This window comes from Erythrolamprus reginae, chromosome 3 (assembly GCF_031021105.1).
Source record: "Erythrolamprus reginae isolate rEryReg1 chromosome 3, rEryReg1.hap1, whole genome shotgun sequence".
NCBI lineage: Eukaryota > Metazoa > Chordata > Lepidosauria > Squamata > Dipsadidae > Erythrolamprus > Erythrolamprus reginae.
The window spans coordinates 5954783-5973803 of NC_091952.1; the positions used below are offsets into that span (position 1 = coordinate 5954783).

The window sequence follows — 19021 nt, forward strand, 5'->3', positions numbered from 1 at the left end:
TTGAATTAAAGGTTCTGTTATCTTCTGAAACTTTTCTTGGATTTATCCATGATTGGCCTACAGGGGGCCAAAAAGCTTAAAAATTGTGCTTCGGTGGATGTTGCAGGTGTGATGCATATTTTGAGTGACGGAGCCGCAGCAGAGGGATAAAAGAGCCACACATGGCTCCAGAGCCGTGGGCTGCTGACCCCTGAGTTAGACAAGCTTTTAAGCATCTTAGGATCCCCCTCTCATCCTTTTAGCTTCTCTCTCTTCTTGTTGAAATGCTCCCCAAATCAGGTTAAATCTAATTAAAAATCTAGAGCGTTTTAAAAAGAATACATAGCCACAATGAGCCCACATTTTCCAGTGGAACAATTAAAAGGGGTTTTTTTTGAAGGTGGGGATTATTTATCCATTAATGATGGATTATTTTGAAACCATTTCTATGGAATATGTTAAGCATTTTTGACAGGTTTCGACCTGCTAAATCCAATTTTCCGTTTCCAAATAATCCACTTATGCACTCCTCTTAAAACCGAGAGCAAACAAAACTGTTTGAAGACTTCTGAGCACATGCTTATGCCAGTTAATATTAAAGGAAGTTAACTCCAAAACCTTTGAGATGCATGAATTAAAATTAACTCAATTAATTTGATTCCTACATTGGCTGTACTGTGAACCCTGTCAGTATCTGAGTCATATCAAATTGACAAGAAATTGTTAAAATGTTCTGGAGCGTTTCCTCTGTTTGTAACCTTTCAATTTGAATTGAATTACAAAATGGTGAGTGTGTTTCCATTTAGTGTATCAGTTTTGTTTTCCCCATACTTGCTGGAGCCCTGGTGTCTATTGTAACGTCCTGTGTCATTTAATTGCATGGCTGAATGATGTACTGTTGTTACGCATGCTCCCCAGTTCACCATATGATCACACACTCAACTATGTGTTATTACCCACATTTCAATCACATTCAGTTGAAGACTGAGGCACAGCTGGTGCTTGGGAAGACCGGCAGTAGGAAAAGCAAGTAGGATGCTTGGCTGCATAGCTAGAGGTATAACAAGCAGGAAGAGGGAGATTGTGATCCCCTTATATAGAGCGCTGGTGAGACCCCATTTGGAATACTGTGTCCAGTTCTGGAGACCTCACCTACAAAAAGATATTGACAAAATTGAACGGGTCCAAAGACGGGCTACAAGAATGGTGGAAGGTCTCAAGCATAAAACGTATCAGGAAAGACTTCAAGAACTCAATCTGTATAGTCTGGAGGACAGAAGGAAAAGGGGGGACATGATTGAGACATTTATATATGTTAAAGGGTTAAATAAGGTTCAGGAGGGAAGTGTTTTTAAGTTTTAAGCATAACCTATACAGGTTGAGTTCATTAAGTCTTTCCTCATAAGTTTTATGCTTAAGACCTTCCACGATTTTTTTAGCCCGTCTTTGGACCTGTTCAATCTTCTAAACTTGCAGTATGTTTGGTCGTGAATAACAAAACAGGGGAAACAGTACAGTATATTCAATGGATGTTTGTCATATGCATGGGTTTTTTTTGGCTATACTGTATATAGAAATACTGTTTTCATATTTGTTTATTCTAGGTTCTGGGATATTCACTAACACCGCAGGATTGCATAAAGTCATAGATGCAATTCAGGTAAACTTTCAGTTCTCAAATTAAATACAGTGATCCCTCGATTTTCGCGGGGGTTGCGTTCCCAGACTGCCCGTGAAAGTCGAATTTCCGCGAAGTAGAGATGCGGAAGTAAAAACACTATTTTTGGCTATGGACAGCCAAAACCTACCCTCACGCACCCTTTTCCAAGGCCGCGCAAGGAGCCGGGCTTGAAGTTGGGGGTGGGGAGCGACGAAAGTGCGGAGGCCGGCAAAGATTGTTTTGAATGTCGGCCGCCCCCTGCCCCCCCAAGCGCCTCCGGCCCCCTCGCCGCTAACCCCCGCCTGCCCGATCCGCCCCTCTCACCGGCTTTCTTGGGACATGGGTCCTCCTGCAGCAGCGCTGGTGGCTACGGCTTCTTATCCTCCTCGTTCAGCCGCTCTCCGCTCTGAGCGCTTTGAGAATGCCCGCCCCTCCCCTCTCACAGTCCCTTAGCTGAGAGCGCTTTCGTCCCAGCTGTCAGCGAGGGGGCTGCAGGAGAGGCAGGGCAGGCGTTCTCACAGAGAGGGAGAGAGAGGGGGAGAAAGAGAGAGAGCGAGAGAGAGCAAGAGGGGGGAGAGTGGAAGGTAGAGAGAGAGAGAGAAATGGTAGAAAAAAGGGGAGAAAAAAAGAGAAATGAGAAAATGATTGAAGCAGAGAATGACAGGAAAGAAAGAAAGAGAGAGAGAAGTGACTCTTGGTGATGACGTATGACGTCATCGGGTGGGAAAAACCGTGGTATAGGAAAAAAACCGCGGAGTATTTTTTAATTTATTTTTTTTGAAAAACCGTGGTATAGCCGTTTCGCGAAGTTTGAACCCGCGAAAATCGAGGGATCACTGTATATAAAAGTATATTTTTATTCTTGGTGTACATCATTCTTGATGTTTTCCTAATCACCACTAGATGACTCTCCAAGCTACACTTTACACTGAATTAATCAGGATAAAAGAGATATACTGTTTGGTCAAAAATAATCTGACTACAATTGTTACACTAGTATTCTTCACGTTCAGCAACCTTATGATGTCTAAACTTCCATTATATCCTGGCTAAGGATTCTGGGAGTTGAAATCCACATATCTTAAATTTGCTGAGTTTGTAAAACATCGCTTTAGACTTTACGGTGATATGTACTGTAACATAGCCATCATTGATTCTGTACCATCAAGTTGTTTTCAGCCCTAGTGTAGGTACATACAGTGCCACATACATAATGTGTACATTAGCAAAATAAAAAAATTAAAAAACAGAAGTAGCTATTTCATTGCAGCATTTAAAGGCCTGGAGAATAAAACAAATGAAGAACAGTTACAGTCTAGTCCAGTAATGGCGAACCTATGGCACGGATGCCACAGGTAGCACATGGAGCCATATCTGCTGGCACGCGAGCTGTTGCCCTAGCTCAGCTCCAGTGTGCATGCGTGTGCCGGCTAGCTGGTTTTTGGCTTGCACAGAGGCTCTGGGAGGGTTTTTGGCTTCCAGGGAGCCTCTGGGGGAAAGAAGGAAGGTGTTTTTATCCTTCCCCAGCTCCAGGGAGGGCGAAACATGAGCCTACTGGGCCCACCAGAAGTTGGGAAACAGGCCTCCAGAGGAGCTCCGGGCGGCGGGGGGAACTGTTTTCGCCCTCCCCAGGCATTGAATTATGGGTGTGGGCACCCATGCATGTGCGCATGCATTTTGGCACCTGAGGGGAAAAATGTTCGCTATCACTGGTCTAGTTTAACGAAGAAAAGGACTAGGGGTGACATGATAGCAGTATTCCATTACTTGAGGGGCTGCCACAAAGAAGGGGGCGGTGGTGTCAAATTATTCTCCAAAGCAGCAGAATGCAGGACAAGAAACCATGGTTGGATTAAAAGACCTCCAAGGTCTCTTTTAACTCTGTACTCATTGAATTATGCTTTTTCTCATCGGGGAAAGTCTTTTTAAAAAAAAATTAACTGCATTAGTATAATGAACTACAAAGCCAGTGGCTCCACCATTCCTATCTTGTAATTGCATTGATAGTACAGTATGTGCTTGACCTGATTCTCAAATTAACTCATTTTCTAGGCTTATGCACTGTTCATTAAAATCTAAACTCATTAAACAGGCAGAAGTACAGCCAGGCCTCATTTAACATCCTTTTGTAAAGCAACCCTTCGAAATTACAACTCTGCTGAATGAAGGGGACTTAGAATGTCCGTCCTCGCAGTGGTGGCCATCGCAGCACCTTGCCATGATCACAATTCTATTTATTTATTGACCTGGTTAAGAATCTATCTTCCTTCAGAGAATTTAATAATCTTTTTTTTGCATAAAATTATTTCTCTCCCACCCTTCTGTTCTTTCAAACACATCCCCCACCCAAGGGCTGCTTTGATCATCCTCATTACAATTTTTTAAAAAATTATAAAACGAAAATAGTAAAAGGAATAGTAAATTCGGAGCGAAGCATTAGGCAGTTTCACAGCAGGAGCAAAAAAAACCCTCATCCCACCTATTATTGCATGAATCCCAGCGACCAGTTAGGTCCCACAGAGTGGGTCTTCTCCGGGTCCCGTCAACCAAACAATGTCGCTTGGCGGGACCCAGAGGAAGAGCCTTCTCTGTGGCGGCCCCGGCCCTCTGGAACCAACTCCTGATCAGAATTGCCCCCACCCTCCTTGCCTTTCAAAAGCTGCTTAAAACCCACCTCTGCCGCCAGGCATGGGGGAACTGAGATACACTTCCCCCTAGGCCTTTACAATTTTATGCATGGTATGTCTGTATGTATGATTGGTTTTTATATAATGGGTTTTTAACTGTTTTTAGTATTGGATTTTGTTATATGCTGTTTTATTGCTGTTGTTAGCCGCTCTGAGCCTGCGGAGAGGGGCGGCATACAAATCCAATAAGTAAGTAAGTAAGTAAGTAAGTAAGTAAGTAAGTAAGTAAGTAAGTAAGTAAGTAAGTAAGTAAGTAAGTAAATAAATAAATAAATTTAGTTTCAGTAATTTTTTACAACCCCAGTTTGTCTCAGAATGCTTGGTCGCAAAGGCCAAAGTAGTGCTTCTTCCTTGACTTACAACCACAATTGAGCCCAACATTACATTATTTTACTAGAAATGTGGCTGGATTTGTCAACTATTTAATTCTAGTTTTTTCCTTCTAATGTAGATTGCTTTTCATTTTGGTCTATCAGAAGGAGCATCTGGCATAGTACCAGGCCATGTGGCATCAAAATACTATAAGGTAAGTATCGCCCTTGTGATATATTCTTTAGCTGCTAGAAAATCAGAGTATGGTTTCTGTTCTGTCGGGCTCTCTGGTACACTCCTCTCACAAATTCATAGGTACAAATTTCAGACACACACACGTTTGAAAATTCAAAACAATGTTCTTTATAATGAAAAGTCACTAAAACCAAGCCCTCTTTTGGTATAGCAAAGAGCACTCGTCTCCAAACAAACTGGTAATTTATACAAGTCCCTTATCAGTCCTGTGATACTTAGCTTGCAGCTGTGAGGCAACTCACAGTCCTTCTTCTTTCACAAAGTGAAACACACTTTGCTCTGGTTTAGTTTCAAAGCGGGGAAAAATCAGCACACAAAAGGTCAAAGTCAGTAAAGCAGTCACACAACACAATGATCAGATAATCCTCCACAATGGCCAAACCCACAGGCTGCTATTTATAGCAGCCTCACTAATGACCACAGCCCCACCCAACCACAGGTGGCCTCATTTTCTTTGATAATACTCTCTCAGTTGTTGTTGCCTATGCATCGCTCTCCGCATGCGTGGCTGTATCATTAACTCTTGTTCTGAATCCAAGGAGGAGCTAGAGAATTGATCTCCTTCTGAGCTGTCTGCCACACTCTCCTCCTCCCTGTCACTCATGTCTTCTTGGTCAGAGGAGCCTTCATCAGCAGATTCTACCAGGGGCAAAACAGGCCTGCAGCATGTGGATGTCTCCCCCACATCCACAGTCCTTGGGGCAGGAGCTGGGCCAGAACTAACCACAACAGGTTTCCAAATGCTTTCAATACACTAAGCAAGAATTGTTTGAAATTAAACAGCAACTAAATCGAATGCATTAAATTAAATTAAATTTAAATGGCCACTACATTTTAAGGAAATGGAAAGCACAGATTTCACAGATCTTCAGTTCAACCGCTGGAGTTTTAAAATACTTTTTTGGTACCAGTTTTATTATTTTCGTAAATAACTGAAGACGGTGAACATATCTAATACTCCTCCCTATTTTCTCCAGAACACCAATCCTCTGAGGTGGGATGGGCTAAGAGAGAGGACTGGTCCAAAGTTGCTCAGCTGACTTCCATTCTTAAAACCGAACTGGAAGTCGGTCTCCTGCTGATTGGTCCAAAGTCACCCAGTGGCTTTTATGCCTAAGGCAGGATTAGAACTTAGAACTCAGAGCCTCCTAATGATTGACTCAAAATCACCCCACAGCTTCCGGGCCTAATGTGAGACTAGAATTCCCTGTCTCCTGGTTTCTGGCCTGGTTCCTTAGCTACTAGACCAAACTGGCTGTTAGTTACTCTTTTCTAAAATGCAATTCATCTGTTTCTTGACAGCCCTTACACATATACAGCCTTGAATTATGGGTGTGATGTCTTCCAGATACTTGATGCCATTGCAGAATAATTTTTATTACTTTAAACCAAAAACCAGAACGTAATCACACTGAAGCAGAAATTTGATCCATTGACAAAGCTGGAGGCCAAAGACAGACCCAAAGAGGGAAACATTTACTACCACTGTTAGTGGATTTAAGCAGACAGAATATGTATGTTATTGGAAACAGCAATGATTTTATTAAGTGATACACAGTAGGCAACAGCCTACTGTGGGTCCAGCCTTTAACAGTGGTGCCTCTACCTACGAACGCCTCTACTTACAAACTTTTCTAGATAAGAACCGGGTGTTCAAGATTTTTTTGCCTCTTCTCAAGAACCATTTTCCACTTACAAAACCCGAGCCTCCGAAACTGTAACCGGAAAAGGCAGGGAGGAGCATCCGTGGGGCCTCTCTAGGAATCTCCTGGGAGGAAACAGGGCCAGAAAAGGCAGGGAGAAGCCTCCATGGGGCCTCTCTAGGAATCTCCTGGGAGGAAACAGGGCCAGAAAAGGCAGGGAGACGCCTCTGTGGGGCCTCTCTAGGAATCTCCTGGGAGGAAACAGGGCCAGAAAAGGCGTGGAGAAGCCTCCGTGGGGCCTCTCTAAGAATCTCCTAGGAGGAAACGGGGCCAGAAAAGGCAGGGAGAAGCCTCTGTGGGGCCTCTCTAGGAATCTCTTGGGAGGAAACAGGGCCCGAAATGGCAAGGAGAAGCCTCTGTAGGGCCTTTCTAGGAATCTCCTGGGAGGAAACAGGTTTGTCATCACTGATATAGGGTTTCCTCCTTGAGCAGGAGACTGGACTAGAAGACCTCCAAGGTCTCTTGCAGCTCTATTCTGACCGATTGGTTGAACTTTAGAATAATTCTGGGAGTTGAAATTCACATATTTTAAAGTTGCCAATGTTGAGAAACACTGATGTAATGAGGTCAAAAGCCAGTTTGGCTAGAAACCAGAAGATGATGAGTTCTAGTCCCAACTTTAGCCACGGAAGCTGGCTGGGTGACTTTGAGCCAGTCTCTTTCTCCCAGCCCAATTTACTGCACCTCGCAGGGTCATTGTTGTGGGGAAGACAGGAGGAATAAGGAATATTAGGCATGCTTGCTGCCTTACTTATAAAAATAATAAGGGTGAGATACAAGTAACTAAAATAGCTATTAGATAATGCAGCGAAACAAAAAGGACTGTAGGCTTTTGAAAAACAAAGAGACAGCTTTTCATAAACATGGTTTATTTTTAGGAGTTGTTTTCATTTCCAGAGCTTTGTTCAACACCCGTGGTGTTTTCCTATTTGCCAGTATTCTTTGGTGGCTTAAGATGTTTTTAGTTGAGCTGACAGTTTAGTTCCCCTGAAAATGTTTATTTGGGTTGGGAAATTACTCAAGTTCTCCTTTACGCTGACTCCCAAATAGATATTTCTAACTCGGAAGGGCGGAAATTGTAAACTAAAGGATTCGGTTCACATTCATCCGAGTAGATGGACCTAAAAACTCTTATGGAATGCAAATTATATAAGATGGTGTTTTGCATTCCTTTTATGGACGTATAGGCCCCCTTGAGACATCGTGATGCAGTTTCATTTCCTGTTCTTTGATGACCAGAGTCCTTCGGGGGGGGGGGGGGGGGGTTTGTCATACAAATCTAAACAAATAAACAAACAAAGTTATCCTCTTCTTCCTCATTCCCAAGGTCCATATCCATCTTGATGACAGCAATATGAAATGGAAATCCAACACCGGTTTGTGGAATTCATTGCCCTTTAAAAAACAAGGTAACCTGGAGGTTAAACACATTTATTTTGTTTTGTTTTGTTTATTTGTCAAGTACGTATTTGAAATATACGTAGATATAACAATTGGACAGGGATGGCAGGCACCCTCATGCTCTTATGCACACCATTTACTGACCTCTTAGGAATCAAGTGAGTCAGCAGGTATGCCCATGTTTCGCCATCACTCCGCAGTCTGCATTGGCTGCCAATCAATTTCCGGTCACAATTCAAAGTGTTGGTTATGACCTTTAAAGCCCTTCATGGCACTGGACCAGAATATCTCCGAGACCGCCTTCTGCCGCACGAATCCCAGCGACCGATTAGGTCCCACAGAGTGGGCCTTCTCCGGGTCCCGTCAACCAAACAATGTCGGTTGGCGGGCCCCAGGCGAAGAGCCTTCTCTGTGGCGGCCCCGACTCTCTGGAACCAACTCCCCCCAGAGATTAGAACTGCCCCTACTCTCCCTGCCTTCCGTAAACTCCTTAAAACCCACCTTTGCCGTCAGGCATGGGGGAACTGAAACACCTCCCCCGGGCATGTACAATTTATGCATGGTATGTTTGTGTGTGTGTTTGTTAATAAATGGGGTTCTTTTTAAATCTTTTAAAATCTTTTAAATTTATTTGGATTTGTCATGATTGCTGTATCTTGCTGTGAGCCGCCCCGAGTCTGCGGAGAGGGGCGGCATACAAATCTAAATAATAAATAAAAAATAAATAAATAAATTTAAGGGTAAAGTTTTGGGGGTTTGAAACCAGAGTCAGGTAGTGAGTTCCAGGCATTAACCACCTTGTTGCTAAAGTCGTATTTTCTACAGTCAGCTTTGAGGTGGTTCACTTTGAGTTTGTATCTGTTGTGTACTCCTGTATTGTTGTGGTTGAAGCTGAAGTAGTCGTTGACAGGTAGGATGAGGTAGCAGATAATATTATGAGTTATACTTAGGTCGTGCCGAAGGCGACGTAGTTCTAAACTTTTCTCTTTTAAAAAAAAAAAATATTTTTGTTATTTTATTTTATTATATGAGCCGGGGTGGCGCAGCAGGTAGAGTGCTATACTGCAGGCCACTGAAGCTGACTTGTAGATCTGAAGGTCAGTGGTTCAAATCTCATCACCGGCTCAAGGTTGACTCAGCCTTCCATCCTTCCGAGGTGGGTAGAATGAGGACCAGGATTGTGGGGGCCATAGGCTGGCTCTGTTTTTAAAAGTGCTATTGCTAACATGTTGTAAGCCGCCCTGAGTCTAAGGAGAACGCCGGCATAAAAATTGAATAAAAATAAATAATAAATAAATAAAAAGACCTAACAAGACAGACAAACATAAAATAAACAAAACATAACAGATAACATAAAAAGGGGCTACAATTGCTCCACTCAGTATTGAAGTCATCTTAGTACAGAAAAGAAAATTAATTATAATTCAGATCAATTCAGAAAAGTAAACATTTCTGTAAAATATCTTTATGTAATCTATTCTATATCTAATAAATGTAACTATTAAACTTTATACTTCAACGTCGTTAAACATTCCTTTTATTCCACCAACAATAAACCTTCTGCCAAGTTCTAAACTTTCCTAAGCCCAGGATTTAAGGTCTGGTTGTGTAAGGTATTCTATTGAGAGAAGAGAAGTGGAGAACTCTTCTCATAAAGTATCTCTGGACAGTTTCTAATATATTCATGTCCAAAATGCAGTGTGGGTTCCAGACAGATGAGCTGTATTCAAGGATTGGTCTGGCGAAAGTTTTGTATGCTTTGTTTAGTAGTGTGATATTACCAGAGAAGAAGCTACGTAGGATTAGGTTAACAACTCTTGAAGCCTTTTTGGTGATGTTGTTGCCATGGGCTTTGGCACTTAGGTCATTTGATATGAGTATTCCAAGGTCTTTGACAGTGAGGGTTGTCTGTAAGGTCTTGTTTATTCAGCTTGTATTTGGTGTTCTGATTATTTTTACCAATGTGCAGGACAGAGCATTTGTTGGCTGAGGCGGTAGGGAAAGCAAGTAGGATGCTTGGCTGCATAGCTAGAGGTATAACAAGCAGGAAGAGGGAGATTATGATCCCGCTATATAGAGTGCTGGTGAGACCACATTTGGAATACTGTGTTCAGTTCTAGAGACCTACTACTATTTCCTATATTTTATCCTAGGATGGATATATGTTTATCCCAGGCATATTTAAATTCAGTCACTGTGGATTTACTAACCACATCGTCTGGAAGTTTGTTCCAAACATCTACTACTCTTTCAGTTAAATGATATTTTCTGATCTTTCCCCCAACTCACCTCAGATTGTGCCCCCTTGTTCTTGGGTTCACTTTCCTGTTAAAAACACTTCCCTCCTGAACCTTATTTAACCCTTTCACATATTTAAATGTTTCGATCATGTCCCCCCTTTTCCTTCTGTCTTCCAGACTATACAGATGGAGTTCATTAAGCCTTTCCTGATACGTTTTATACTTAAGACCTTCCACCATTTTTGTAGCCCGTCTTTGGACTCATTCAATTTTATCAAAATCTTTTTGTAGGCGAGGTCTCCAGAACTGGACACAGTATTCCCAATGTGGTCTCACCAGCGCTCAATACAGTGGGATCACAATCTCCCTCTTCCTGCTTGTTATACCTCTAGCTATGCAGCCAAGCATTCTACTTGCTTTCCCTACTGCCTGACTGCACTGTTCACCAATTTTGAGATCAGAAATCACTACCCCTAAATCCTTCTCTTCTGAAGTTTTTGCCAACACAGAACTGCCAATACAATATAGTCATGTGAAAGAACAGTCATCTGACTTTTTTCAGCGCCGTCATAACTTTGAACAGTCACTAAATGAACTGTTGTAAGTTTAGGACTACCTGTATTAGAGAATGTTTCTTCCTTGGGCTTCTGTGGGTCAGTTGTGTCCTTTCCTGGACTGAAAAGTCCAGGAAGTCTTAATCGTGGCCGTAGGTCGAGAACTGCCTGTCGTAATAACACTGGAGAGAAAGATAGGCCAAAATAAGGGACAGATGACAGATGCACAACTGACACACAGAAGCCCAAGGAAGAAACATTCTTTAATACAGGCAATCCTAAACTTACAACAGTTCATTGAGGACTACCTGCACAATCATTGAAGCCGATTTAAAATGTCCATAATGGGCAGGAGAAGTTTGTCTACTTAGTCATTTAGTTGAGCTCTTCACAAAATTATTAAATCCTTAACAGACCAAATTCTGGGTTCTGTTCCCAGGGTTGCTGCATGAATGCCTTATCCATTTTAATTCTTCCCTGCAATATTATCCAAACAGAACCAAAAGAAAAACAATAAATTTCTTTTTTTCCCCTTTTTCCAACGAAATCTGTGTTCTGAACTGTATGTTTACAAATCTTCCTGGAGCGAAGGACAAAGCCCTGATTAAGAAGGAAGAGGGCAAAAAAAGGGCAGAAGCATTGCTTCGGAAGAGCAAAGGAAAATAACTCCCCACAGGGAAACTCTGTTCATGGAACAGGCCTCTTTGTTCTTTGAAAGATGACCATGATGGTGAACCTTTTTTCCCCTCGGGTACCGAAAGCTCGTGTGCACACACTATTGCGCCTGCGCAAGTGCCCACACTCATAATTCAAGGCCCGAGGAGGGTGAAAATTGCCTCCCCTGACACCCCCACCCCCCCCGGAGGCCCTATGGAGATCAGAAACAGCCTGTTTCCCAACTTCTGGTGGGCCTGGTAGGCCCGTTTTTCCCACTCTCAGGCTGCAGAGGCTTCCCTCAAGCCTGGGGAGGGCAAAATCGTCCTCCCCAACCCCCGTTCTAGCACACGTGCACATCGGCCAGCTGATTTTCGGCTCAAATGGAGGCTCTGGGAGGGCATTTTTGGCTTCTGAAGGGCCTCTGGAGGGTGGGGGAGGACGTTTTTGCCCTCCCCAGGCTTGAGGGAAGCCTCTGCCAGGGGAGGCAATTTTCTTTTCTTTTTTTTTTCAATATATTTTATTAATTTTCTTAAAATAGACAAAACTGACAAACATACATTTAACATAAAAGTGGAGTTGTATCTTCCCCGCTTATTCTAGAAGTAAAATTTCAATACAGAAAAAAGAATACATTCAAAAGTACTTAAAATCAGCTTATTACTTTAAATGAAAAGAAGAAATTTGTTTTACCTTATATAGTAAATCTTCATATACTGTATAAACTAATTCTAACGTAACTCTTAAATCATATCTCTACTAATACAATTGTCTCATTTTTTCACTTTTAATATTTCTTCTTGTTTATCCATATATACACTTTGTTCCATATCTCATAAAATTCTGTTTCTTCTTGATCTTTTAACCGTCTTGTCATCATATCCATTTCAGCGCAGTCTAATATTTTCTTAATAACTTCCTCTTCTTTAGGTATATTTTCCCCTTTCCAATTTTGCGCATAAATTATCCTGGCCGCGGTTAAAATATGAATAACTAGGTGTAAAATTTCTTTCTTATATTTCTGATTAGTTATGCCCAGTAAATAAAATTCCGGGGTTATTTCTATCTCCTGTTTTACTATTTCTTTTATTATTCTTTCTATCATTTTCCAATAAAGCTTAACTTTACTACACGTCCACCATTGATGATAATACGCCAGGGGAGGCAATTTTCACCCTCCTCGGGCCTTGAATTATGAGTGTGGGCACTTGCGCAGGCGCAATAGTGTGTGCACACGAGCTTTCGGTACCCAAGGGGAAAAAAGTTCACCATCATGACCATCTTTCAAAGAACAAAGAGGCCTGTTCCATGAACAGAGTTTCCCTGTGGGGAGTTATTTTCCTTTGCTTTTCCGAAGCAATGTTTTTACCCTTTTTTTGCCCTCTTCCTTCTTAATCAGGGCTTTGTCCTTCGTTCCAAGAAAATTTGTAAACATACAGTTCAGAACACAGATTTCGTTGGAAAAAGGAAAAAAAAAAAGGAAATTTATTGTTTTTCTTTTGGTTCTGTTTGGATAATATTGCAGGGAAGAATTAAAATGGATAAAGCCATTCGTGCAGCAACTCTGGGAACAGAACCCAGAATTTGGTCTGTTAAGGATTTAATAATTTGTGAAGAGCTCAACTAAATGACTAAGTAGACAAACTTCTCCTGCCCATTATGGACATTTTAAATCGGCTTCAATGATTGTACAGGTAGTCCTCAACTTACAACCACAATTGAGGCCAACATTTCTGTTGTTAGACATCTGAGTTCTACCTCGTTTTACGACCTTCTTTGCCTCAGTTAAGTGAATCACTGCAGGTGTTAAGTTAGAAACCCCCTTTGTTAAGTGACCCCACTGACTTTGCTTGTTAAAAGGTAGCAAAAAGTGATCACATGATCTTGGGATGCAGCAATGGTCATAAGTATGAACCAATTGGATAGAGTGCAATATGGCATTAGGGACATAGCAATGGTCATAAGCATGAACCAGTGGTTAGAGTGCAGTATTGCAGGCTATTTCTGCTGGCTGGCTGACTGGCTCCAATTTATAGAATAGAATAGAATAGAATAGAATTTTATTGGCCAAGTGTGATTGGACACACAAGGAATTTGTCTTGGTGCAGATGCTCTCAGTGTACATAAAATAAAATATACATTTGTCAAGAATCATGTGGTACGACACTTAATGATTTTCATAGGGGCCAAATAAGCAATGAAGAAGCAATATTAAACCAAGGCAATTTAAAATCACAATTTAAATCACGATTTAAATCACCAGTAAAAAGGCTTGGTTTAAATCAACTCTATTTAAATCATAGTTTTTAAAGAGCAGCTGGCATCTCTGTCCCACAACGGCTCCTCCTAAAACCCACGGTTGGCTCACCGACAGTCCCAATATTGCAGAATATGGAGCCTCATGCTATGTAACTAAGCTCCATTTATGCTGAATAAACTAAATTGTTAACGTATCTTAAATAGAAAACTACCTATAGATTCCTTTTTACTCCAAAACTATTAAAATAAATTTGATAAAAATGAAAAGAAATCTGATTTAAAATTTAAAAATCCAGGGTTTTTTATTTTTTTAAAAATATCCGTTTTTATCTGCCGTGGATGATGTTAGGTCAATAATGAAACAATATCTTTTTTTTTTTTACATTAGATTTGTTGCAATGTTATATTGTTTTTTATTATGTTGTGAGCCGCCCCGAGTCTTCGGAGAGGGGCAGCATACAAATCTAATTAAATAAATAAATAAATAAATAAAAAATAAATAAATGTGCAAATAAAAAATAAAAAAATCCCAGAGAGCACCAAGGAGTCCATTGTTGTAAAGATTTGACATAGGCCAGAGAAAGGTTGTAAGAAATGTAGTTCTTCCTAGCAAGTTAGGAAGACAAAGTCACTCCAGGTTAATAGATGCTTGACGTGTAAAATCATGCACATAATGACCTTCATGTTTAATTCGATACTCAAAGGTGCTCTAACATTTGGTGTTCATTTGATGCAGGGAAGACTTTGAGCTATTGGTGTTTCAGCCCCGGATACAGCATGCAGGACCTGGTTCGTCAAGGAGTCCGCAGCATCATTCTGACGAGCGGGACACTTTACCCGCTTGACACTTTTGCTGCGGAGATGCAGATGTGAGTCCTGTTTTATTTCCTTTTTTTAAAAATCAATTTTTAAAAAATTAATAGGCCGCTTCAGTCAAGGTGACTCTAAAATGGTCATGAAAACAGCAGCTTCAGCCAAAGCAATAGCAACAATAGTATTTATTAGAGTCATGGTGGCGCAGTGGATAGAATGTGGTATTGCAGACTGACTCTGCCCACTGCCAGCAGTTCGGTCCTGACTGGCTTAAGGTTGCTCCAGCCTTGATGGAAAGCTTCCCAGAATTCAGTATAAGATTGTCATCTTCCTTCCTTCCTTCCTTCCTTCCTTCCTTCCTTCCTTCCTTCCTTCCTTCCTTCCTTCCTTCCCTCCCTCCCTCCCTCCCTCCTTCCTTTCTTCCTTCCGATATATGTGTTTAATGTGTATGGTTTTATTATATTTATGCATTGTTATATTCCTAATATTCTTTTAATTGCTGATTGGGAGCTTTCCAGAGTTCAGTATAATATGGTCAGGTTGACTATTTTATCTTACTTTATTTTATTATTTTATTTTAGTTATTATTTATTTTATTTTGCTATTTTTTAATATATAATTTATTTTTTTATGATATATACCATAAACATGTGTCCCAATAAAATGAATTTAGGCAGCATCGCAAAAAGACAAGTAGAAAAGTAGTTAATATTTTAAAATCATAATCATGATTTTTTTAAAAACCAGGCAACTATATTATTTGTTTATTCTTGAGAAGAGGCAAAAAAATCTTGAACACCCGGTTCTTATCTAGAAAAGTTCGTTAGTAGAGGGGTTCATAGGTAGAGGTACCACTGTATATTGTTTTTTGATATGTTGTGAGCTGCCCTGAGTCCTTGGAGAGGAGGAACATACAAGAGAAGGAAAGAGAAAGAAAGAAAGAAAGAAAGAAAGAAAGAAAGAAAGAAAGAAAGAAAATATACAGGTAGTCCTTGACTTCGGACCGCAGCTTTTGGGCCAGTCACTCTCTTTCAGCCTGCCTCAGAGGGTTGTTGTTGTTGTAGGGAAAATAGGAGAAGGAAGGTGTGGTTGTGTATGTTCACTACCTTGAGTTTTTGTAAAAATAAAGGCAGGATACAAATATAAAAAAATAAAAACATTAAAAAACATAATATTCATTTAGAAGATTGGGAAAAATCATGGAATACAATATCTAAAATAACACTGTCAGCTGCATATAAAGAAAATTATTGCAAACTCTTCTACAGATGGTATATGCCACCATCAAGATTAGCGAAAATATATCCGACATTACAAGACACCTGTTGGAATTGTAAAAAAACAAAAAGGTTCCTTTTTTCATATGTGGTGGTCCTGCCCCAAAATTCAAAGAATATGGAAAACAACTCATAATTGGCTCACCGAAATTATAAAAGAGAAGATAGAATACACACCAGAAGGTTTACTCTTAGGAATTTGGAAAAGATCTTATACCAAACAAACGCTCTTCCTCGTAACACATATAAGCACTGCAGTCAGAATCTCATTGGCACAAACATGGAAAAATGAACAAACTCCATCAGAGAGCTTAATTATTGATAAAATATATAAATGTATTGAGATGGATGAAATGACAAATTCAATTAAGGGGATTGAAAGTAAAAAATCTAAACGAATTTGGGGAAAATGGCACGAATGGATTCGAAACAAAGGCTGAAAACGTAACAATACAAAGTATCAGTATACAAAAGAAGGATAATAATTACCTTAGGAAGTATGACTTTTATTACTCTTTTTCTTCTCAATGTATCTCTTTCTATATCAATTAGTAAAATTTATTTATGATAATTATATGTAAATATACAAAACATAAAGAAATGTATCAGAAAGGTAATAGAAATGGATTAAGATCTGTTAAACTAGAACAAAACATGTGAGAAATACTGCTTTTACTCCTTATTCTTTTACTTTTTTAAAACTTTTTTCTTTTCTTCTTTTTTATTTCTGGAAAACAATAAAGATACTTTATTTAAAAAAACAACATTAAAAAGCCATGCAGCAAAATCCATAGCGAAGGTATTCTCTCATCCATTGATAGCATTCAAGACAGCTGCTGTTCTCCTGTTTCCCCACACGATGGCAACCTACAGCAAAACAAATATGATATACAATATATCTAAGTGTATATGGAGGTTTTCAGTTATCCAGCTCATGGTTGTCCCAAAGGTACTTTTTTCAGGAGGCAATTGAACTTTCTTTTTCTCCTTGAAGGTGTTTCACTTCTTCTCATCCAGGATACTCCTCATCTAGGTTTCTTGGATGAGAAGTGAAACGTCTTCAAGGAAAAACGAAAGTCCAGTTGCCTCTTGCAAAAGCACCTTTGGGACATGTATATTTAAGGTTTAATCCATTGCATGTCATGTGGTATTTCCCATCCAGGAAGCTGGGTGGGCAGCATTAATTCCCAGACCTTAAAGATCTTCCAGGAAAACTTTTTCAAAGCTTCCTGAATGCTTTAAAAGTGGGAGATTCCAGGGTCTTCCAGGGCAAGCTGTTGCTAATCAACCTCCCGACACAGATTATCTCTCTAAAAGAAAATGGTGTTTGGGAGTAACTTGTGCCCCAGCTTGAAATAATATTGACAGCCGTGATACCGAAAGAAGAAAAACTCAGGGATTTTCCACAGTTATCATTATCTCCCTGGTTCCTGTTACGGAACAATGCTTTTATTTTCTTTTGCCATTGTCAAGAAATCTTCTTGCTTGCCTGCCGTCATTGCTATATTTACACTGATACAATTCAAACTTGGCTCGCCAACACTCGGTTTTGTTGTGTCCAGAAATGTCATTGAAATTATTGGCTGTTTGTGCCTGGTAGACTTGTTTAAAAGTCAAAAACGTCTGGGTTCAATCGCAGATAACAATAGAAAGCATTTTAAAGATCAACATTCAACTTTAAGCAGAACTTTACTTTCTGGAATTAATGGACACTCAATTAGAATGGGATCCTGTGTGATTGTTCTTGTTTGTTTGTTTCTCGTGTTTCTAGAGCAGTGTTTCCCAACCTTTTTTGAGCCGCGGCACATTATTCATGTTTTCAAAATTCTGGGGAACACTGAAGGGGGACGGACGGGGGGGCTAAAGAAAAGTTTGGACAAAAAAAATATCTCTTCCTCCATTTCACTCTATTTCTCCCTCCCTCTTTCTCTCTCTTCCTTCCTTCCCTTCTTTCTCTCCATCCCTCTTTCTTCCTTTCTTCCTCTCTTTTTTGCTCTCTTTCTCTCTCCCTCCTTCCCTCCCTCTATGTCTTTCCCTCTCCCTCCTTCCCCCCTTTCTCTCTCTCTCTTGCTTTCTTTCCCTCTCTTTCTCTTGCTTTCTTTCTCTCATTCTCTCTCCCCTCCTTTTTCTCTCTCTCTCTTTCTCTCTCGTTCACCACGCCAGCAACAGAGAGAAAAAGAAAGAGCGAGAGAGAGCCGGAGAGAGAGTGGAGTGCGCAGCAGCCATCAGCCTCCTCGCCCTCCCAGACGTCCCCAGTGCCTGGCCTCGCGCCGCCTCCCGTTAGCCTGGCCGAAAGCCACACAGTCCCGGACTCCCAGATTGCTCGCTTTTCCGGCCAGCGCGGCGCTTTCCTGGGCAGATGGCTTTGCTGACCGGAGAAGCGAGCGATCCCGGAGTTCCGGACTGTGTGGCTTTGCGCCATGAAGAGAAAACGGCAGCAGGGAAAAGTCGGCCGTTTTCTCTTCATGGCGCAAAGCCACACAGTCCCGGACTCCCGGATTGCTCGCCCCAAGGCAGGAGGCGGCGGCGGAGGAGAGTGGGCGGATCGGGCGGGCAATGGGGCAGGGCGGAGAAGCCAGGGGCGCGTTTGGCCGGAGGCACCGTGGGGAGGCAGGGGCAGGGAGGTGCGGCAGTAGGTGCCTCCGGCCAAACGCGCCCCTGGCTTCTCCGCCCTGCCCCATTGCCCGCCCGATCCACCCACTTTCCTCCGCCGCCTCTTGCCACGGCACACCGGTTGGGAAACGCTGTTCTAGAGTGTTCATCTTCTTCAAAGATGCATTTATCTTGATTACTGTTACGGAACTACTACATGTTGTTGTCACGGTTCAGTCGCTAAGTCGTGTCTGACTCTTCATGGCTCCATGGTCCACAGCAAACCAGGCTCCCCTGTCCTCACAGGGGCCTTCCAAAGGGCGGCTATTTCCCAGGCTTCAATCCTCTCCCATGCTGTTTTTGTACCTGCATGTATGTATATGTTCAATTTTGCAGCTACTAAGATTGTTGGACGAGCAGGCACAAAAACAGCCAGGGTAGGGATTGAAGCCTGGGAAACAGACCCCTTGTTACTCAACAGGATACTGATTTACCAACATGGAGAGTCCACGGAGAGGGGCGGCATACAAGTCAAATAAATAAGTAAACAAAACAAACAAACAGCTTATCAACTACTTATCAAGTATTTGGGAGGCCAGGGCTGGGCAACACAAGGAAAGGACAGCTAATGACTT

At 41.4% G+C, this 19021-nt stretch overlaps 1 protein-coding gene across 2 annotated transcripts in view; it reads left to right on the top strand.

Moving 5' to 3' along the window:
- The window catches only part of RTEL1 (regulator of telomere elongation helicase 1), a 152709-nt gene that overhangs the window by 34473 nt on the left and 99215 nt on the right, over window positions 1–19021 (top strand). For both annotated transcript variants that reach the window (XM_070744420.1, XM_070744422.1), the window contains exons 14-17: window positions 1584–1639; window positions 4778–4852; window positions 7924–8005; window positions 14441–14573. In XM_070744420.1, the coding sequence (XP_070600521.1) occupies window positions 1584–1639; window positions 4778–4852; window positions 7924–8005; window positions 14441–14573 (346 nt within the window). The remainder of the gene's footprint in view (window positions 1–1583; window positions 1640–4777; window positions 4853–7923; window positions 8006–14440; window positions 14574–19021) is intronic.